Source organism: Gorilla gorilla, chromosome 7 (genome assembly GCF_029281585.2).
Source record: "Gorilla gorilla gorilla isolate KB3781 chromosome 7, NHGRI_mGorGor1-v2.1_pri, whole genome shotgun sequence".
Classification (NCBI taxonomy): domain Eukaryota; kingdom Metazoa; phylum Chordata; class Mammalia; order Primates; family Hominidae; genus Gorilla; species Gorilla gorilla.
In genome coordinates, this window is record NC_073231.2 from 109,831,263 (window position 1) to 109,855,458 (window position 24,196).

Consider the following 24,196-nt stretch of genomic DNA (forward strand, 5'->3'; position numbering starts at 1 on the left):
GGAGAAAAGGTAAAGGAGAGAAATCTGAGTTATTTAGGCATCAGAACAAGCAAGGCTTGTAAATCCATTGAATGTGAAAAATGAGGAAATGGAGGAGTTAAATTTTGAGACTGTAAAACTTGGTTTATTAAATAAATATTTTAATCCTTAGTTGAAGCTGGAATTGCAAGAGCTTACAAAAAAAGGAATAGCTGAAGTATTATATTAAGTTCCAAAGGGGGATTAAAGAATTATGTTAGAAATTAGAAGGGACTTTAGAGATGATGGACTCCTGTGTTTTGTAGAGGTACCTGAGAGACTGCTATGACAGGTAAAAATGAGGCCAAATGGATAGAGATCTAGGCTTCTTACTCTCTTTAGCCAGCATCATCCTGATATAATTTGATTACTGTATATTGATTCTGTATCAAATTTTGTTTGGAAAAAAAGTGATCTGCTAAAAAAAAAATAGAGTTTGAAAACCACTGCTTGAAGGTCCTCATAAATAGGCAAAGGGTATTGTTCTAGTCTCACAATGAACATATGTTTTCCTGAAGTGTCTACATGTCACACAAGCATTATGTGGAGAGCCCAGAAGCAGATGGAAAAGTGTTGTGCAACCCAAAGAATAATCAGTAATAAAGCAGAGTTATTGTTTACACCATAAAAACAATTGCATTATTTAGAAAGAACGTGTTGGAATATAAGATCAGGAAATGAATCTTGGAAAACCACTGCCTCTCTACAGAGAAAGGAAATCCAGTACATTAAATGCATGAAGAACCACTCATATAGGTGAGAGACCAGGCTGTATGTACAAATGTGTTAAGAGCCTGAGTTTTGAATTAAGAAAGCCCTGAGTTTGAAACCCAGTCCTGCCACTTACTATATAGCTCTGAACAAGCACTCATAGCCTCAGTTTATCTGTCTGTGCAAAAGTGGGAATAGTAGAACCTACCTCAAAGAGTTGTTATGAGAAGTAAATGAGATAATGTAGGCAAAGCTTTTAATGGAGTACTCGGCATATAGTTCAGTGTATATGAACTGAACTATAAGTTAAATAAAGACTATTTTTAATAGCTAGAGAGGTTTCAGAAACCAAAAAAGGAGAGAGTATTAAAAAATAGAGGTTTGAAAATCAATGTCTAATACCAAAGGTAAGTGGAGTATGATGAGGATTAAGAGGAGACGAAAGAATTTTGGGGGAATTGCACATTCATAAGATAGCTTCGAGAGTGTGGTAGAAGCAGAAGTCAAATTACAGTAAGCTTAAAGCATGAAAACAAAGTCTAGCAGAGGTGGCAAGAATTGTAGATATGTGTTTTAAGATGTTCTATGTTGAAAAGAAAATGAGCGAGATACAGTGGCTTGAGAGGAAGGAAAGATTAGCAAGGGTTTTATTTTTAGGATTAAGTGCAGTTGAGGAAGGGAATAATAAATGAAGCAAGGTCATATGGGAAGCAGGATTACAAGTAGAGGCATCTGTTTTGGTGCAGAAGACAAGGACAAGTGAAGATTTAAATGTATGTTTACTTTATATTTAGAGATAGAATTGTGGAAGTTGAGAGAGTTCAAGGTTCATTTCCATTGTTTATGGAAACATAATGATAATCTGCTAAGATTAATTGTTTTAGTATTAAAGGTTCTAAGAAAGTAGGAAATTTTAAATTAGTGCTGTGGAAAGAAGAGATGAGTAAAAGATCAGTGTGCTGCTTGGATTGCTTATGGTAGTTGTGAGGCATGAAAGGTAGCAAAGCCAATAGCATGTAATACATAATACATAATAAACATAGTGAATGGAAAAATGAATAGCACCCAATAAATTTAATAAATACAATTAATAATCAAAGTAATTTGGATCAGTTTACTCTTTATTAAATAGAATTGTTAAGGCCCTTTGTAGTTATTTTTAATTATTAATAATTAAAAGAGAAATAGTTACCTTTTAAATTTCCCAACTTTTATAAGTATTTGAAATTACCTCATTTATTATTTCCTTCTTAAACTTTCTGCTTATTTTATTTTTCTCATCTCATCTTTCCTCATAAAAAATGGTAAAGCATCTCTATCATATAACATATTCTAGGTGGTGCTAAAGATGTTTGAGTAATAACTGATAATGTTATATTGTTGTTGCATTTTATTTTAAAATATTTAGAATGTTTTAACCTTTGGCACTGTCATGTTACAGTGAACATTGGGAGGAGGGGACAAGCTTTCCAATAACAGTTTCCATGTGCTTTGCTTACTGTCTGCCTATCTTTTAAAATCTCACTTTTTAAATTAAACTATACTTTTTTTTCACTTCTTTCTTGAGTCTTATTTATATTCTTGTTTCTGCCATGCTTGCAGTCATTTTCTTACTCTACCTCGCTCCAGATACAGTCAGACCATTGACCATCATCACAGGGATGGCAGGTATATTTTTCTTACAATTGAGTCTGTTTGTGGAATTGCTTGTGCCTGTGTATTGATATGATATAGTTCACTTTTATTTCTGTTTTTATGTATATACATATATGGTTGTTAATGAAATATAGAAATATCACCCATATAAAATAACATGAAATAAAACGTATTAACTAATTGTAGTAGGACATCAAAAATACAGTGTCCCTTTTGTAAATTAGGAGAATCTCTTTGGTGATTCTAAAAATTTAGTTCATCAGGAATTACAGTTAACTCTCTATTTATCTACAAAGATAGAATAACAGTATTATCTTTAAATTAACTCCAGTTGACTACTCACCTTCCTCAGCAGAGTCCATAATTAGGTATTTAGATGGCATAGGTCTTGAAAACTCACTTTCCCACCTCCAGAGTAGAGGAATCTGTCCTTGAAGTGCTTAGGTTGAACTGATTTGTTTGTGGTTGCCTTGTCAGAGGTGGCTGTAGTCTACTCCTTTGTCATAGTAGATAATCCTTATCTGCAGAGAATACTGAGTCTGTGAGAAAACACTTGTTCATTTCTACCCTACCACCATTTCTCTTTCCAAAGTGGGAATTTGCAGTGAATCATAGATAGTACAGCTACAATGCCTTAAGGAAATATAATTTACATTGGAGGGAAATCTCAGTTACCTAGCATATAATAGCAAGAGGGGTTAACTAGAAAGAGGGGTTAATTAGAAAGAAAAGAGAGAGAAGATCTCTAAAATCTGAAAAGTTCTGAAGGCTGTATGGAGATTTAGAGATTTGAGCCAGTGACAACATTTGAGATCCTTTAGGTAAAGAAATAATGTGGTGGAAGGCTTAGCTAGTATAAATTAGGAATTATGTGCCATGGTTGGTCACCTTGACTGTTGTTTCTAAGTGATTTGGAGTTATGTGTGACTTCCTTCATCCCTATGAAATTAACTAAGAGTTGATAATAAAAGAGTTTATAAAAATGATTAAAAACTAAAGAGTAAATTTATAAGTATTTTATTTATGTGGGTTAATGTGAAAGGAAACATAAGAGGTAATAGCAACAGTAATTTACTAATAACTTTTGTAATGTCTTTCAGCAAATATGATTGAAATTTAGTGCCTTCCAGTTTATTATATGATAATGGTTATTGCTATATTTAATTTTCTTTTGCATTTTTTCACTCTTTTTTGTTATTCTGCTTCAATCCTAAATAATTATCTTTTGTTGTTTTTTGTTTTTACTGTTGCTATATATTGCATTCCGACTATTTTTTACTTTCAGTAATTATACATTTACCTTACAAAAATATGGAAAAGTAGTTATATAACTGTATTTTGATAATTGGCTAAACCTTTTTTAAAGGTGGGTGACATACATGAATGAGACATTACTGATTATAGACTTACTGTATATACTCTGGTGTCTCTTCATTTCATGCTAAGTTAAAGTCATATCACATCACTTTTTCAATAGTTTGTATTTTCTTAGTCTCAGTTATCAACAGATAGGTTATCTGCTTCGTGTTACTTAGTTTTTCCATTCAGCAATGTAGCTGGAATTAGTTCTTGATCATCTCAATTTTGTACTTTTCCCCAAATTCTCAACTTCGGCCTAATTGGCCCATTTTGAAGAAGACATTTATGAATTGTCTTTCTGTGCCACAATTTGGTTTGTGCTGAGAAAACAGAGATCATTCATGTTTATATTAAAATATAACATGGAAAAATCTGTTTCCACAAGCAAGTTATCAAATATCTAATGTAGGATTTACTATGTATATTTACATGTATGTGTGATATTTATTTTATATGTATTAAAGTATTTGCCTTGCCCTAGTGCAACAGAAACTCTTGAGGACCTAAGTCTAGTGACCTAGACAATATGGGTAGAATTTGTAAGAATGAAGTTCCTTTGTTTTTTTGAAAAATATTTTGTACCCATTAACCAACCCCTCTTCATCTCCTTCTCTCTACTATCCTTCCCAGTCTTTGGTAACTACCATTCTATTCACTGCCTCCGTGAGATCAATTTTTAGCTCCCATATATGAGTGGAAACATGCAATATTTGTCTTTCCGTGCCTAGCTTATTTCATTTAATATAATGTCCTCCATTTTCATTCATCTTGCTAATCATGCATTTCATACCTGATTTTATTCTTTCTTTTTTAGCTGATACTCCATTGTGTGTATATATATCACATTTTCTTTATGCATTCATTTGTTGATGGACAATTAGGTTGATTCCATATCTTGGCTATTGTAAATAGTGCTGCAGTAAACATGGGAGTGCAGGTATCTCTTCAATATACTGATTTCCTTTCTCATGAATATATACCCAGCAAACGGATTGCTAGATCATATGATAGTTCCATGTTTAGATTTTTAGGAACCTCCATACTGTTTTCTATACTGGTTGTATTCATTTATATTTCCACCAGCAGTGTACAAGCACTTCCCTTTCTCTTCATCCTCTCCAGCACTTGTTATTTTCAGAAATTTTTTATAATAGGCATTTTAACCTGGGTGAAATGATATCTCATTGTGGTTTTGATTTGCATTTCTCTGATAATTAGTGATGTTGAGCATTTTTTTATATACCTGTTGGCCATTGTATGTCTTCTTTTGAGAAATGTCTATTCAAATATTTTATCCATTTAAAAAAATCAGATTATTATTGTTATTTTGTGCTATTGAGTTGTTTGAGTTCCTTATATATTCTGTTTATTAATCCCTTGTTGGATGAATAGCTTGCAAATATTTTTTTCCATTCTATAGGTGTCACTTCACTTTGTTTATTGTTTTCTAAACTGTACAGAAGCTTTTCACCTTGATAGAATCTCATTTGTCAATTTTTGCTTTGGTTGCCTGTACTTTTGAGGTCTTACTCAAGAAATCTTTGCTAGATAGAAGGAATAAAATCTAGTGTTCAATAGCACAGTCAGGCAACTATAATTAACAACAGCTTACTGTATATTTTAAAATATCTGGAAGAGAAGATTTGAAATGTTCCCAACACAACGAAATGTAAATGTTTGAAGTGATGTATATCGCAATTACCCAAATTTGATCATTACATATTATATATTTGTATCAAAATGTAACAGTACCCCATAAATATGTACAACTATTATGTATCCATAAATTTTTTAAAAATATTAGTTTTCATTCTAATTTTGCTACATATAAATGAACGTGTATTAGTTACAACACAATGTAATAACATGAACATCCTTGAATCTACTACCCAAACCAAGAACAGAACATCTAATTATGTATCTTACATTTCCCTGCACTCTCCTTGCCTGTTATATCCCTGTGCCTCTTTCACAGAAGTAATAAATGCTATGCTGAGTTTGCAGTGTAACTTTCTCTTTTTTTTATCTTTTTTAAGGGACTTTGATCATTTGTTATTTACTCTACTAACTTTCTAAGTTTCTCTTCCCTCTGACCTCCATCCCAATCCACTTTGAGATTCTTGGACTGACCTTTTTTTGGACATTTGTTGAACATGTGAATGCTGACCTAGTAATCTATCCATTCTCCTGTATTTATTTCTGTAATGTTTCGTGCTTGTTATTTTTATATCTTGTACCTTTGTATGTAATGCAACTAAACACAGCCACCCACTACCCTTCCTTGTTGCTGTCATTTGTTGACCTCTTAGTAATATCATTTTATTCACGGATGATTTTAGAACCTGGCTGTAGTCTTCCTAAACTTCACAATTCCTGCCATCAAGCCTGAGTAATGTCAGCATTTACCTGAATAATCTATTTAGCACCCACTCACTTCCTTAACTTTCTCTAATGTAGCAAGCTTTACCTCCAATTCTACTTTGGTCGGTCACTCTCATGACCCTACTTTACATTTTATTATCAGTAGAAATTGTTCTAGCTCTGAAATCTTAATTTGAATACTATGCCCTTGGACTCCATGATTGCACATTTTTTTTCTATTGTTTCATTAAGTTATTTCTACTTCACTTGTTCTTCTGTCTCAGTAGAGAATGCTACTCTCTTGATCCCTTTATTCTTGCTGTTAGCCTCCATCTTTATTTATCTACTTACATTTCCATAAGTTGAATCCATTCTCAAAAATATCCTCAATTCTCTTGCTACATTGTTCTTCTTTTACCTATTTAACAAGGTTCAAACCTGGATTACTCTCTTTCTCTTGTAGAATTGTTTTTGGACTAGATTATCCAAATTTTTACTTACTTGAATCAAAATAATTGACCACATAAAAGTGGACAATAAAAAGTAACTTTTTTATTGAGAGCTGTGGAAAAAGAAAGTAGCATCAGTATCTAAGTATTCAGTTCTCTAGCCTCGGTTTCAAGGTAGCATATACTTTCAACTGGAAGTTGTTTTCTAGGAATAAAATATGTGTTAATAGCTTCAGTTGGGCCATAGTTTGGCTATATGATATCTGGAACTTTCTAAATGAGTGGGATGAAGGTAGTAAATTTAACATGGCATCCCCAGTTATGCTCACTCCATTAGAAGAAGCTGGGCTTTCACTGGTCTCTCTACCCTGGGGTATAACATGAAAAGTTATGAGGACTACCTCTTTGGAAACAGGAGAGTAGAGACTTAAATAATGTTTGCTAAGCTTTTTTTTATATTACTTCAAGAGACAATATTAACTAACACTAGAAATCAAAGCATGTCTTCTGTCCAGGTTATGCTAACTAGTATGAAATAATATTTGATTCATTGTGCATTTTTAAATTCACTCATTTGAACAAACATGTTTAGGATGGATATCATGTTACCCTTTATTAATATCTCTTTATTAAAATATACCCTTTATTTTAATAAATATAACCTTTTTTAACATTTACCTTTGTACCCTACTTATTTTTCTAGTACTTATCCCTGCTTAGAGCTATACACAACATATTAAGGAACTACTAACATCTGTGGTGGGCAGCTAGATTTTTATGTAAAGTATCATGGAAGACACAACAACTCAGCTGTATCTTAAAGAATAAATAGGAATTATTTAGATTGATGTGGAGGTGAGGGAGGATATTTGTGACATTTTAAAGAAATGTATGAACAGGGTCACAGAAGTAATAAATATCGTATTTTAGAATTGTTGTAACATTATTGGCAAGGCAGGAAATAGCAAGAAATGAATCTGGAATGATAGAGAGGGTTCCACTTGTGAAGAATCTTTTTTTTTTTTTTTTTGCAATGGAGTCTCACTCTGTCACCAGGCTGGAGTGCCAATGGCATGATCTTGACTCACTGCAACCTCCACCTCCCAGGTTCAAGCGATTCTCCTGCCTCAGCCTCCTGAGTAGCTGACATTACAGGCATGTGCCACTGCATCTGGCTAATTTTTGTATTTTTAGTAGAGATGGGTTTTCCCCATGTTGGCCAGGCTAGTCTCGAACTCCTGACCTCAGGTGATCCGCCCGCTTTGGCCTCCCAAAGCACTGGGATTATAGGTGTGAGCCACCATTCCTAGCCTGAAGAATCTTATATACTCTTCATAAATGTTAAGGAAATTAGATCAAAGACTGTAGGTTCTAGAGGTACTTGGAAGAGATTTAATTAGAAATGGTGATAACAAGTTCATTCACCTTAGAGTACCTACCTATAAACTATGTGAATGATCGATTTGAAGAGAAAAAAGCAAAAGAGAGACATGTAGTAGATGGAAGAACAGAGAGAAAATAGTGGTTTTAATAAATTAAAATCAGCAATACTTGATAAATAATGGAATTTGGATTTTGAGAGAGTGCAGAGTCATGAAAAGTTCCCAGTCTTATACCTTCAATAACTAGATTCATAAGGTACCTTAACAGGGTCCAAGTGGGTTCTTAGGGGAGGAATCAGTTTAGGTGTGAGACAAGTTCAGTTTTGGAATTACTGAGAAAGCTAAGGGGAAATATCTAGCAGGAACAGAGTAAACAATTTTTGAACTTGAAGTTACCTAAGCTACATAGAGTAATTTCAGAGTAAATTCACTACTAATGGTAAGCAGTCATAAAAAGTAAGTGAAATCAGTCTGAGAAACAACCCATGAAATGAGGGCTTAGAAGTTTTTCCCTGCCTGAGGAACATTAACATTAAGTGGCAGAGGGAGGAAGAGGAGCTTCTGAGTGACATAAAGAAGAATGAGAAAAGTGGAATGACGAGAGCTAAAGGAATAGTTTCAAGAAGAAAGTAATAACATTACAGTAAAAATAATGAATGAAAAATGCCTGTTGGATATGTCAAGTGAGGTGTCATGGATGACTTTAGCTGGGGTAATTTTAGAAGGATGGTGAGGGGGGATAAAACAGGTTGCAGTAGCCTAAGTATGACCAGGAGATAAGAAAATGAACTTATCAAGAAAGTGTGAAGGAGAAAAATTAGATAGCGTATGTGATATCAAAAGATATTTCTTTCCCTTTGAGTAAGAAATATGTCCATGTGTTCACACACTGGAGCAAAGGATGTTTTAGAGAAAGATAAGTCAAAAATACAGAAAAAAAGACAGAATGATTGGAAGAAGAGTCTTAGGGGAGGTAGGAGGTCATCAGACTAAACACACAGATGGATTTTGTGAACAGAAAGAAGCTATTATTTACCACTGAGACAGGAAGAAAATAGATGGGAGAAGTGAAGCTAAGTAAAAGGATGCTAATAGAGAGAAATTAAGTTTGTTATTAAACCATTGTTAGTGTTTTAATGACTGTGTGAGTAGGAAGATTGGTTAGAAGGGAATCTGAGTGCTGTATGGGAGTGGTTCAGATGATCAGTCATAGAGTCCAGGGTGGATAAGGAAAGAAGAAAGTCAAAGATGGTGATATATACTGCCAGGAATTGGTGGGACTGATGCCAGAATAAAGTAAGGGTTATTGCAGTCTTGAAAATCTGGAGACTGGGGTTCATGATTGTTCAATGATTTTCTGCCTTTGCATTGAAATCTTCTAGCACTACCATAGTCAATCCCTAAAATTACCAATGACTAAGGGATAGTGATTGGAAGTTGGATAGATAATAGCAACCTGTGTTAATAATGAATGTTACTGCCAAGTGGAATGCTTAAGAGAAGTAAAGACTATGTCCATTATGATTCGGGGGGTAATTGTCAGAAATGTCTCTAGGGAGCCAGCTTCCCCTCCTGGATTCCTGGACTGTGAAATGTGAAAGAATAAGTGGCTTCTGCAGATGAAGGCTACAATGGAAGCAGAGGCTACACAGTTGAACTAAATGTTATTTAAGGCAAGAATATGCAAAAACCATCCTGCAGGAAGGTTGATGTTTAAGGAAGTTTATTAATAATGGAGTAAGGATTCTCAAAAATACAGAAGAGAATTAGAAGAGATTAAGAATGGTATGGAAGAGAGTATAGTAAATGAAGAATTTTGGGAGAAGATATCAGGGGGCAGTGGGGATAACCTTTTATTTGATAGCCAAGAATCACAAAGATAACATACTTGAATAGAACTGATTAAATTAAAATATTCTAAGTTAATTGTCAGTTGTTTTAATACCAGAACTGGCTGAGGGTCCCTGGACAGGTTTGACCTGTGTCCAGATTAATGATGAGGGCTGCTATGAAGTTTGAAGAGAGGCAATGATGGTCCTTTGTCAAGATGGGTAACATAACTAGAACCCTGGTTAAAGAAAGGATTCTGACAAAGCTAGTGGAGTCATGGTAAAGGACGAAAACAGTCTATGTAGAACATAGACTATGTTCTGTGTTCTACATAGACTGTTTTCTTAAAGATTCCCTACATGTAAGGTAGTGCTGAGAACTCTTAGTCAATGTGATCTAAGCCAATAACACACTTTCCCAACTGCTATCATTTTTAATCTTAATTTCTCTACATTACCAATCATCTTCTGTCCTCTTACAACTGTTTTGTTCTCCATCAAAACTAAGTTCTATTTACATTTCTGACTCTAGCCTATCTTAGTTTCTCTAGAATTTTCCTGCATTTATTATTTCTTGTTTCTGTTGTATTTCAATCTTTCTTCCTTTACTGATTTTATTTCTCCGCAAATTACTGTTGAAATTGTCTTAATAATACCTTCTGGCCGGGCGCAGTAGCTCACGCCTGTAATCCCAGCATTTTGGGAGGCTGAGGTGGGCGGATCACCTTGAGGTCGGGAGTTTGAGACCAGCCTGACCAACATGGAGAAACCCTATCTCTACTAAAAATACAAAATTAGCCGGGCGTGGTGGTGCATGCCTGTAATCCCAGCTGCTCAGGAGGCTGAGGCAGGAGAATCACTTGAACCCGGGAGGTGGAGGTTGTGGTGAGCTGAGATGGTGCCATTGTACTCCAGCCTGGGCAACAAGAGCAAAACTCCTCAAAAATAAAAATAAACAATAATAATAATACCTTCTTTCTGTTCTGCTACCCCTTCAAGCTAACTTGAGAGTGATCTATTTCTCTCTCTCTCTCTCTCTCTCTCTCTCTGTGTGTCTCTCTCTTTTTACTTAGGTCAGATATCTCAAGTGTGTATTTTTACATATGCTTCCTTCACTCCATCAGCTCCTAAGCCTTAACCTTCTACCGTTTGACCTCTACCTCCAGTGCTTTACTGATAATATATATATATATATATTTGGGTTTGGGTTTTTGTATGTGCCTTTTTTGAACTATTTAATTTCTGTTAATAGATCATCATTTCATTTCTGAGGCTGAAAATTTTAAAGGTTTTTTTATATTTAATTTATATGGTGATTTGTCAAACCTTATTGAGAGAAAAAACTATCCCTGCTATCAAAGAAAACACAGTTCAGTGAAATTAACAGGCTTAGAATAAACACAGCCCAGTTCAAGTTCCAGCCCAGAAAATATCAAATTATGTGAATTCATCCAAGCTTCTATAAGCCTTAGTTTGCTCATTTCTAAAGTGAGAGAGTTTCGATTATATAACTTCTGAGATTCCTTCTATCACTAACATTGTTTGTATGCTTCTGAATATTATGTATGTTCCTATATTTTATATTATATATTTTGTATATTGTGATTTGTAATGTTTATCATTCATACCTTCTTCTCTATTTCCACCCTCATTACTACAAGTCAGAGCCTTTTCCTAATCTAGCTCATTCTCTGCACTACTGCTGAATTATTCTTCTTAATTTATTACTTGGAAATTACCTTTGTTCAGAAGTTTTTCTTATTACTCTCATTGAAAATTAAACTGTTTAAACCTCTTAACTAGACATTAAAAATTGTCATAAACAGATTCCGATCTAATTTTTTAACTAACATTTTACCATATTCTGCTTTCTGTTATTCCTAGCATTTCCATTTGACTATTTTATCTTCCATCATCTATGTGTCTGCTGAAATTTCCCCATCTGTTCATGCATGCTGTTCATCTTTTTTACTACAGTCTTTACCATATCAAGCAGACTTATTTCAAATTCCCCATTTGATAGATTCAACATCTATACCATCTCTTAGTCGGCCTATGTTGGTGGCTTTGTCCTTAACAGTAGGTCTTATTTGTCATGCTTTTTTTGTGTTTCCAATAAATTGGTAATGAATGTTGAGATCATATCATCAGTAATGACTGAGGCAGATAGTATTTATGCTTGAAAATGAGCACAGATTTTGTTCTGTTAGTTGGGGTGTTGGGGAGCATTAAACAACCTTCAGACTGCTACATCTGAGTATGAGATTTGGACTTATTATGAAGTGACTGCTACTGGCAGCAGGCAACAGTGCATATGAGGGATTTGTATTATACCCATTTCTCTATCCACGTAAAAACAGCAAAACAAAAGGAATGCTGGTGAATTGTTCAAAATTGATCAGTGAAACTATTGAATCTGTATTCTAGCTTGAGAGCCATACCTCATCAGATATGCTGATATAATACAATAGCAATTCATAATTATATTGTTTAGAGATATACTTTTAAAAATGTTTGCTATTTTATGGAATCTGAGAATCTGGGAAGTGATAAAGTAGGGCCAGTACCTTGGTGGAATAACTTTAATTTTTACATTTGACAAATCATTATTAAATTCAAACATTCACTGAATATGGGAACCTATTTCATAAAAATAAGGATTTTACAGGTAACATGTCATATTATCTCTCAGTATTCTTAAAATTTATATTTTAAAGATGTATTAATTTGTTCTATATTAATTATTATGGGTAAATATTCATGCTTATTTGTGGTTTTGTTTCTGTTATTTTTTAAATAAAAATTAACAATGAAAATTATAAATATTTAATATACTAAAAATATCTTCGAAATATTTACATCTTATATGTTTGTGTGTGTGTGTGTGTGTGTGTGTGTGTGTGTGTGTGTGTGTGTGTGTTTGATAATACAGTATATGTTACTGTTCAGTATTGTATTTGTCCCTAATTTTCTTGAGGAAATTGGGACGTTTGGTCATTTCTTCATGCAATTTTCAATAATGAATATATTTTTTAAATACCTTTGTAGATGTGAGAATACTTCTCTTTTTGATAATAAAATAATAGGCTTGTGGGTAATAGTAATTTTTTTCTAAGTGAATGGTGTCTTGCTTTGTTACATCTATATATATTATACCATTTTCACATTTTATATTGTTATTAACTTGGCTGACTCTAAATATTGTTGTCATCTTTGAATAAGCTTATTTACTTTTAACTAACATAGAGTCTTTACATCTGACTCAACAGAAAGATTCTGTGGAATAATGCTATTACACCCAAGGATAAATTAATCTTCCTCCAAAATAATATAATATTCGTATTTGTGCACATTACCTATTTGCTTATTTACCATGATTTCTATGGCAAATATTTTGTATCTTGCAATCCTCATAACATTAGAAACGATGCTAAAATAATAAGCTAGAGTTTTTTAAAAGTTTATCTTGCACATTAATGATGGCCATGAGAATTGTATTTTTAAAGTTGTCATAATTACTTTAAGTTATTTATTATATACAAATGTGTATATATGCTATATTAATTATTCTAAAATGTTTCATTTTTAATGTTTTCTAGTATATTTTATCATATATTTATACTTCAGTTATGCAGTTAACGCCCAGAAAATCTGTAGACATTCAAGATATTTTAACAAAAATATAATGTTTCTGCTGGGTTTTTTTTTTATTATTTTTTGAGACAGGGTCTCACTCTGTCACCCAGACTGGAATGCAATGGTATGATCACAGCTCACTGCAGCCTCGACCTCCTGAGCTCAAGCAATCCTCCCACTTTAGCCTCCTGAACAACTAGGACTATAGGTGTTTGCCACCACACCCGCTATTTTTTTTTTTTTTTATTTTTTGTAGATACAGGGTTTCACCATGTTGCCCAGTCTGGTCTCAAACACCTAAGCTCAAGCCATCTGTCTGCCTCAGCAAGTGCTGGGATTACAGACATGAGCCACTGTGTCAGGCACTTCTGCTATTGATCAGCTTATTCTATACAGTATGGATATAGAGAAGTCATTTCTTGCCCCAAACCTGAGACCATACTTGTTCTTCAGAGATACATCCATTTTTTTTAAATTTAAGATGTCAGCTTTCTAAAGGAAAAGAATAATTCCTAAGTAGCTTTACTTTTTACAAGTTTACTTTTCAAGAAAACCTATTACATTTACTTATGACATCTTTCCAATATAAACATGAAATAAGTCTGATTTAATACAGACTAGGTCCTGAGTTACATATTGGGGAAATTTTCATTCTGAGTTTTAGTATTCTTAGTATTTATCATACCTGTAGAGATACTCTACATTGAGCTTACTTTGATCTGGAGTTGTATCATTGTGAAAGATATGGATGGATGGATGGATGGATGGATGGATGGATGGATGGATGGACGGACGGACAGACGGATGGATGGATGGCAGGCAATAACATTGGGTTATAGACAAGAGTTCCCACTACTAGAGGGAAATCCCTTGCAAGACAATTCCCTTGCATACAATCCCTTGCATACAAATCCCTTGTCCCCTTGAATTAGGAAACCTAAAGTACATCGCAAAACTGATAAAATAGGTAGGAAGTTGCATCAAATACTTGGAAATTTTAAAAAATCTTTTATGAGCAACTATGTTGACCCAAAAAATGATTCAAAACTGACAACTTTGCTGGATGATTATAAAATTATTTTTCCCTTAGAATGACTGAAAATAAATACTAAACACTTTCAGTTTTAGTTTTTCTTATGCATAAAGATTGCTGTTTAAGACAAAGGCCTTCTAAGTTGTTCTCTTTATTATTGTGGCCTATTGTCAGTTCATCATCATCTCAAAATCTGCATATGCTAATAAATGTGTTTTTAAGACTGGGTTGTTAACAATAGTATGTATTGTTATAACATTGTTAGTCAATGTAAATTAGTGGAGGGGCTGATACACAGTATCCTTTGTGAACGCATGCAGTTTAGAATAGCACCCATTAGATAATGATGGACAGTAGCCTAGATCAATTCAAGTACAAAAAAATGAACCATAAATAGAGATTAGAAAATATAAACTATTCAAAAAATGTAACAGTGATAGATATTAAATCACTTTTTAAAAGACAATGGAATTATTTACCTAAGAAAGATTTAAATTTACAGGTGAGGGTGCCCTGGCTTTTTCAGTGGCTTACCCTTTGGTAATCTGATAAAACCATGGCCACTCTTTTTGGAATAATATTTTATATGCATAACATAAAATAAGGTAAATAAAATGGTTACAGAGGAAACGACTTATATTGAAATAAACACTCCGTTAAGAACCCTAAGTGGGCCCTAAAATATTTTAAGCCTTGCAAGTATTTATTATTTCCCACTTTTCAGTTGCTGCTATTCAAAATTAATTATATATTCTCATCTTAAAATTAAAACTAATTCAGAATTTTGGTGGGAGTTTGTGAGTACTATATCTCAATCCCTTTAAGGGACCTGATGTAAGACTGTGTAATTTAGGCATTGCTGCTTTAAATTTTCATAGCAGTAACATCGTGTCTAAGCTAGTCAGACCTATTTTTATCCAACGTGGGAGCAGGAGCCTGTGTCAGCCTTCTCTTATGTGCTGTCAAAGTTTAAAATGTGGTAGCTTTCCATTCCCCTTAACTGTGTTGGGACATTTGGGGAAATTTCTACCTTCTACTGTGGTTCTTTTCATTTATTAACCTATTTTCATTTCACACTATGGTATTTATTTAATATATACTTTGTATTTACGGAGAAAAATATATAAGTAAAATGTAAAAGATGGGTTAATTTTCAAACAACTTTTTTATAAAGAGACATTTTTTGTAAGAGCTACTTCCTAAGGAGTGACCTCTGTTTTATAAATAATGGTCTCCTTTTGAGGACATAGGACATAACAACACATTTAAAATAATTCTCTGGTTTTCACTCATTATCATATTTTTCAATTATTAAAAATGATTCTTCACAAAGAAGTGAAACTGCATATCCTAACATTTACTCCACTTTCCACTTGGAAAAATTTCTTGATGGAATCAGAATAAATGAAATTGTGTATAAATACATGAAATATTAGTTTAACTTTCTGCTAGGGTAATTGTAGCTATTTCCAAAAGATTTGTTTTATAATAAGATGTTTATAATTAATGTAAGATGAATCTTTAAATAAATGTAAAGATTGGTACTCTTAAAAAATAGGCTTTAAGCAATTTAAGAAATAATACATAGATATACCCTTTGTTTCTGTTGATTGTGATGAAGATATATAAAGATATTAGACTAAAAACATGCAGCAAACTACTGAACACACTTATTTGTAAAGAAAAGTGTTCTTTTAAAATAGTTTTTCAGAAACAAAAAGACAGCTGTGATATTTACACTATGAGGTTACCTTTTCATTTCTCTTACCATTTAACTGTTACTAGTAATTAAATATTTTTTATATATTTACATTTAATGTCAGTTATTTTGACATGTTCTTGAGGCACTTATATGAAAATACTAAACTTAGAAAGTAAATCACATGATAGTATATGGACTTAAAAGTATTTAAAAATGCTCTGACTTTTATGTTACCCTATGACTTTAAAATGTAAAATAATCACAAGATATGGTGTAGAATAAAGCCAATATTCACTTTCTAAAGTCACCTAATCTAATATCAAGTAGTACAAAATTGTTTGCCATATAATTCATGACATTTGGGAAGTTATGTCCTTTTTTTCTTTTTTTTTTTTTTAAATTACTTGCACTTTTCATTATCCAAAATAAGGTTGAGATAACTTATAGGTAAAGTGGATGTCATTGAAACATTAGCTTTGAGGGAGACTAATGCTTTCTTGACTGTCTATATTATATAAGCATTTCCATTTTTGTGCTTACAACTGGATGGGGAGGTAATAATTTTATTTGAAATATACTTTGACGTATGTTTTACTTTTGAATTCTGGAGCCAAAGCTAGTGTTTTTAAAGTCATCTCCCAAATTGTGGGGCTGATGTTAGAAAACATTTATTGATCATGTTAAATGTAAAAGTATTATGCTAGGTTCCAGGGATAGAAAGGTCAACAATGACAGGTTGCTTAAATTTAAGGATACTTCCTTCAACAAGGATTAAGTTTTGGTATTAGATTTGTTTGTGGTCAAAGAGATCATGTTGTTTCAGAATTATTATTTCAATTAATACCCACTCTGAATTGAATCAGTTGGCATAGCTAAAGTGCACCAAGATAGCCAGTTAACCAGTTTTCTACAGAGTGATTTTTCTTGTGGATCAGGTTTAAATATGGCTACAGACTTCACAGTCACCCTATTTTCTTATAACCTCATTTTGATTCTTCTGTTTAAATGTTCAGATGTATAGTGTTTTCTGAAAGCCTTTTTATATCTTAGTTGGTATAGTACTAAACAGCTTCAGGTGCTACAGAATTAATGCTTATATGGTTTTCTTCACTCTTGAAAATGTTAGGAAAAGTCATTGAATTCTTTTAAAATAGAATAATTCACATATTTCACGTATTCCATTTAGGGAATTCATTTTGGAAAGCAGGCAGTTTTGTTTGTTGTTTATTATAACTGAGCAACTATTATCTTTGCTGGGAATTACTTTGAAAGGCAGATTTTGGTTTTTTAGAAATTCTTAACAAGTTTCATTTGAAATTGCTCAGAATATGTTGGGGAAAAGAAAAATTTTTACATACTCCATAATTTTAAACAATTACCTTTTTCAAAATCAGTTTGATGCATCATAACCAAATAGCAGAAGGGCACTAAAGATCAACTGAGCTGCTTTTTGACTAACGTTTCAGGGATTGTGAAGCAGCAGATAGACAGCCATATCACAGATCCAGATCAACAGAACAACGGCCTCTCCTTGAGCGGACCACCACCCGCTCCAGATCCACTGAACGTCCTGATACAAACCTCATGAGGTCGATGCCTTCATTAATGACTGGAAGATCTGCCCCTCCTTCACCTGCCTTATCGAGGTGAAAGATAAATCAATCAGACTAATTTCCCCTTTGCCCCACCAGCACACCATTTTATTTTCCCAGCAGTTAACTGGTCTCTTCTATCATCTTTGGCTGATCACTAGTAACAATCGATACTAACCTTTTCAATGTAAACACACTATTTATATTCACTGGATATAATAGTGTGTGGCTACCATTGTAATTTGTTTATTAACTGTCCTGACTGCATTTGTTTTGTGATTTCTCATTAATCAGGAGTCCTGGGTAAATTCTGTCATTAACTGTCATGTTCCTCTCCTACAGAATGAGAAACTATTTGTGTCCATTACACATCACTTTTCAAATCATCATAATGATTATAAATAAAACTAGATTTTTTAAGTTTCTTTCTATCGATACTAATATTATGTATTAACCAGTATTTTCCTTAGTTGAATCTTGAATTGTTCAGGATTTTATTTGTAGTTTCATGAAATGTTTTCTAATAAAGGGATATTTAATATAAGCCTGAGTAAAAATCTCTGGATCAAGGGAGAAAGGTTAGTGTTGAAAGTTTGAAATCTGGTAGAAAGAAAAGTACTACCTTTTCTTTCTTGAGCAGCGAAATTCTCCTCTTGCTTTCAATGGATAGAGTACTAATTTACATTAATAATTCCATGGATTTTACTGTAGGGTTTTGTGTGCATGTATGTGTATGTATGCATATTACACCAAAAATAAACATCTTTTGCTATTTAATCATTCAGATATCCATATTTTGTCCAGTTTTCCTAACCTTTTAATCTGCAGCTAAACTTCTTTTTAAATTGTGTTTATACAGCTATCATATGAACCAAATGTAGGTATTAAAAATATGTAACTCATTATACTGAAAATGAATATTAATGGTGTGTCTTTAGGTCTCATCCTCGTACTGGGTCTGTCCAGACAAGCCCATCAAGTACTCCAGTGGCAGGACGAAGGGGCCGACAGCTTCCACAGCTTCCACCAAAGGGAACGTTGGATAGAAGTAAGTTTTATTTCTAATTGTCTCGTTTAGGAAATACACATGGAAGCTAAGGTGAATCAAGATTTTCTTATTACCTTTGTGTTAATTTTCTTCTTTTGTTAATTGTATGCCTTGTCTATATTTGATAATAGTTATATTTATAAATATGATGTATTTTTGAATAAAAATTTGTAATATTTCCAGGTAAAATAAGGTATCTGTATTGCTCTTGCACATTTTTAAATTTGAATAAATGCATCTTAAAAAGTAAACAATACTCTTAAATAAGCTGTTGGATAATATTTCTTTGCTACAAATAAGTTTATGTAATTGTTGATAGTTATATAAAGTTTATTAGTAACTAGCCAAATCAATTTTCACACACTGCAAAGGACTGGTTAGCTGATGCACAACAATGGTGATCCTTCTCAAAACTGGAGAACAAGAAAAAGGTAATCATGAATATACAATGAAAGATGCATGTTGTACTGATGTTTTATTAATTTTACATTTTTGCATAAGAAGCACTATTTGCTGACACACACATGAACATACTTCCCAAACATCTATAAATTCTTGGATAAAGGACCTCTAAAAGCATGGATAACTGAATATAATGGTTTTTAAGATCATTTTTTAAATGATCCCTTTATTTAGTAACTGGATGTGCTTTGCAAATAATACATATATATTTAAATCATTTAACTTTTCTCTAGTAGATAATACATTCTGTGCTTTTGGAAATTTCTGTTGTTTTTAACCCCTGTGCTTTGGTTCCCTTTTTGTTTGTTTGTTTTTGTTCTGTTTTTTGTTTTTATTTTGTTTTCCCTAGACAATGGAGTCAAGGAGATAGAACCTTATGAAGGTCTGTACATAAAAGAGGGTTTGTTTTGTGCTAACAGCCTTTTTGGGGGGCTAGTAAGCAAAAATAAATCCAACTGCAATTGATGTCCTTTCGTTGTGTAGACTTAAATACAGTAAAATTATTTTGTTTTATGGTATCTGGCAAAGTATTCAACTTTTTTTTAACTTGGAAATTATACCAAGGAGTTAAATATCTTTGATTCATCAAATAAGAATGCAAAGAGTTTAACTTCTTTTAAATGACCAGATAAAATGTGCTCTTTCATAAAATTTTTATGTACCTTTTAACCAGAAACTAGATTTCGAGTAAGACTTTAACCAAAGATATCAATTGCAGTCTACGTTTACATCATTGAGGATGTACACATAGTGTAGTTATATTTACCATCATATATTTCATTTTTTATTTATGATGATGTTTCTAATTATTAAATTTGGCTTTCTAGAAAAGAAAGTTGTTGAATTAGAAAGTGATTGTGGCTTGCGTTTCCAACATCATTTTTCATGTTGTAGCAAGACTGCTTACAGTATATCAGAGTTAAATATGATACAGTTTTATTATCAAACACTACATTATGACTCAGAAGAAAATACTGAATGGTGATATATGGAGTGTCATACATTTGCTAGATCAGTACAAAATCCTCTACCAGTTATGGAAATCTGAAATTAGCTTTGTATCTGTAAAAACTTGTTGACTGTTTACTTATGAATCTCTAGCACATAGAATAATGCCTGGCACATTGTAGACCCTCAATAAATCTTTGTTGAATGAATTCATGAAATATTTATTTAAAAAGGGAAAAGCTACCTCAAATAGTATACAAAGTACCACTAAAATAATCTCGTCATTATATATATGTTTATATTAAATTCGTATTTCTGTAACCTATTTGTAACAAATTTGTAAGTGTGCTGCATTCGAGCAGCAATATTTTATACCCTTATATAACTTGTTGATATAAATTGTGTTCTTGTTAACTGGATGATGGTCAACTTCTGTTTTGTCGTTCTTTCTATTTCCAAGTACCATAATTTTGAACAATCCAGTGATATTGTGACTGATGGTCTGTTATGCTGCCTGAGAAAAAGACTTCACAGCATTTTTATAGTTCTTAATTATTTGCTTAAAATTGGGGGCATAGAATTTTAAATCACTTTTCCTAAGGAAAGTTTAGTAATATTTATGGAACTTTTTGTCTCTTCAGTGTTTTTAAAGATGGAGTTTCAACATCATTTATTGGCATTTAAAGTCAGAAACTATAATTTATGCACATTTTTAAAATTGAATTTTTAATGTTGTTTATAGCAATAGTCTATTGAAATATAAGTAGCTCTATTCTTTGTAATAGCAAGTATCCTAGAAAACAGAGCCTATTGGTAATACTGAAATTCAGAGTTGGTGAAGTTTCTGATGGGCTTCTCAATAAAGATTATCTTTACTATTGTTTTTGTCCCTATAAAATTAATTAAAACCACAGTTTTCTTTTAAAGTCCCCAATTGTGATTTTTCCATTTTTTTATTTCATAAAACAAAGAGGAGCCAAAACCTCCCTTATCCTTTTTAGTATGAAATAAAAGGGGTTTTGTTTTTTAGTTTTGTTTTATGTAAAAGTATGGATGATTTTTTAAAGTGTTTTTATAAATGTTGATATGGAGACTTCAGTAGATTATGCAATTTTTTTTTAGTTTTAAAGAAGATATATAATATCTCTTTTAGAAATCTCAACTTCAGTTAATCTTCAGTAAGTAACACAAAATAGACTATCAGTTGATGGTCTAAATCAAATTATGTTTGGATTATCACCTAAAAAGTTAATTATGAGAAGTTGTAATTTAATGGCATTATTTTAGAATTAAAATATTGAAATATTTATTTTCAAATCCTTTTCAACAGCCAAAATATGAGCAAGTCATAATTTAACTCTTTATGATTTTGATTATTTTATATTTTAGTCTGTTATATATTTAGCCATTTATCTTTGTTTAGAACCAGAGAAGTAAAATAAGAATAATATAGAAAGCACAATGTACTAAAAAACTATAAGGCATTATTATTATTTTTCCCTAACTTTTATGTACTGCTATTTTGTAAAATGTCATTTTCTCTTTTTCTAGAAGAAAAGTTATATAACTTTTTTTAGTAATATACCAAGTTTATATATAAAGTATTTTGCCTACTTCACCCAGTTATCCACATATTACAAATATTTTAAAAGTCACAATTTCTCTTTTACCAATCAAAGTCATCATAAAAGCAATGTGATAATTAACCAGTAAATTTATTTACTTTTCTATAGCATGTCAGAAACGTATTAAAAATAACCTATTGGGCCAGTTGCACTGGCCCACGTGGCTCACGTCTGTAATCCCAGCACTTTGGGAGGCTGAGGTGGGTGGATTGCTTGAGCTCGGGAGTTCAAGACCAGCCTCGGTAACACGGTGAAACCCCATCGCTATAAAAAATATAAAATTAGCCAGGCATGATGGCCCACTCCCATAGTCCCAGCTACTCGGGAGGCTGAGGTGGGAGGATCACTGGAGCCCAGGAGACGCAGGTTGCAGTGAGCCATGATTGTGCCACTGCACTCCAGCCTGGGTGACAATGAGACTCTGTTTCTAAATAGTAAGTATCTATTGGTGTCTTTATCATTCTGAATAATTTAGAATTTGTTATTTGTTTAGTTTCATTGAAGAGTAACAGATATACCTATTTGGTCTTATATTTTTCTTTACTTTTGCTTCTGCAAGTACAGAAGTTAATGAAGAAACTGAGCATGTGGAAGAGCAGGGGGAAGAAAAGCAGGGAGAAGAGGTCAAGGCAGGTCTGTCTGACTGTGTATCTAAAATAAATAAGTGATTGTTTTCAAATATGACTTTTCAATTTTACATAAGACTTTAGGCTCCAAATTTATAAATGCACAATGAAGAATAGATTGTTTTTCACAACTAACTTTAAGATAAATTACGTCATTTTATTAATGAATGGGTATTACTTAAGCTATCTAGGCAATTTGTCAGAATATTTAATTTACCCAACTGGCTAAATATTTTCCTTGATGTTTAAATCAAACTAGAATTATAGGTAGTGCCCTGACCAAGACATACACCTACCCTTTACCCAGCTTTACATTCAGTTCATTTGTTTATTCAAAAATATTTAATGAGTACCTACTAGAAAACTATATTTTATCATGTGTTATGGTGAGTAAAGTTTTGTTGAAGCTTTAGCCCCTTCTCCTATGGATTTTGAATCTAGTAGAAGCAAATTATAAAGAAATATAGAACAGAATATAAATTCCATTAAAACATTTATAGACCATGATCATTTTTCCATTATATTTTTTTCCTAAAATAAAGCAATTACAGGCTTCTCTTCTTTATCCCAGTTCAGTATGACTCTAACATTTATTGTCAATCATAATTTCTCCCCATCTTTCTAAATGAAATGCATACCTTTTATTTTTGTTGTTTTTAAAGTCCCTATTATGTTTATATATCATAATGTTTAATGTTCTTGAAAGGATTTTAAAACTTAAAAGATCCCAGCCTGGCCAACATGGCAAAACCCCATCTCTACTAAAAATAAAAAAATTAGCTGGGCGTGGTGGTGCGTGCCTGTAGTCCCAGCTACTTGGGAGACTGAAGCAGGAGAGTCACTTGAACCTGGGAGTCAGAGGTTGCATTGAGCCAAGATCACGTCACTACACTCCAGCCTGGGCAGCAGAGCGAGACTCTGTCTCAAAAAAGTTAAAACATTATATAATCAGTAAATCAGTATATTTTTATATACTTCTTTTATCAAATTTTCACTATTTTTATTTGAAACTCAGAATTGAATACTAATCTTACCAATTATCAAGTTTAATTGTAACTTTCTTTGAATAATACAGAATACCTTTAATTTTGTCAAGTGTTTAACTGACCACTTTTTGTTTATGAATAATAGAGTGTACTTTTTGTGCCTTTTTTTCCTCTGGTTTTCATGGTGTGAAAGCAATGCCATTACGTATATTGTACATAAGATATATTTTCATGGAAGCATTCTCTCAGTGGAGTTTTTAGTTTTACAACTGAAAACATCTCTTAAGCTACTAGAATTACTCATTATCAGTAACTTTTTAATGTCATAAAGGTGACAAATATCATCAGTCATCTGATAATGGAAACAGGCAAGTTTAATTGCATATTTCTAGACATGTAGAATTGCTTTGGTTCTGAATATCTACTATCTAACTTTTAGAATGTCACCCTTCTTCCATTTTCCTGCAATAATTTAGGAATTGCATTTTTATGGAATACTATAAGAATGAATTTCATTTTAGCTTAGCTGTTAAGTTAATGTTTTCCCATTAGCTCATTCCTCTGTATCTCATATAGTCCATACAAACACTACAGCCTTTCACACTGTTAATTGTCTTCCACATTAAAGTCATTTTTTAAGGTAGCATTAGTTTGGGGACTTCAGCAATAGTTAATATCACTTTTATTTATTTTAAATTCATTAAGATAAAGAAGCCCATGTGCTAAACCAGTTTGTTGCTGCTGTTTTATTGTCAAAAGTAATTAGTAAGTTG

General features: G+C 32.6%; 1 protein-coding gene across 50 annotated transcripts in view; it reads left to right on the forward strand.

Moving 5' to 3' along the window:
- Nucleotides 1-24,196, forward strand: part of RIMS2 (regulating synaptic membrane exocytosis 2) — a 752,291-nt gene that overhangs the window by 496,222 nt on the left and 231,873 nt on the right. For 15 of the 50 annotated variants that reach the window (XM_055348803.2, XM_031014115.3, XM_031014112.3 and 12 more), the window contains 2 exons: nt 17,603-17,782; nt 18,667-18,776. In XM_055348803.2, the coding sequence (XP_055204778.1) occupies nt 17,603-17,782; nt 18,667-18,776 (290 nt within the window). Of the gene's footprint in view, nt 1-2,331; nt 2,398-17,602; nt 17,783-18,666; nt 18,777-19,587; nt 19,621-22,375; nt 22,445-24,196 lie in introns of all 50 variants that reach the window. The other 35 variants (XM_063708909.1, XM_063708913.1, XM_063708910.1 and 32 more) reach the window with 6 other exon arrangements.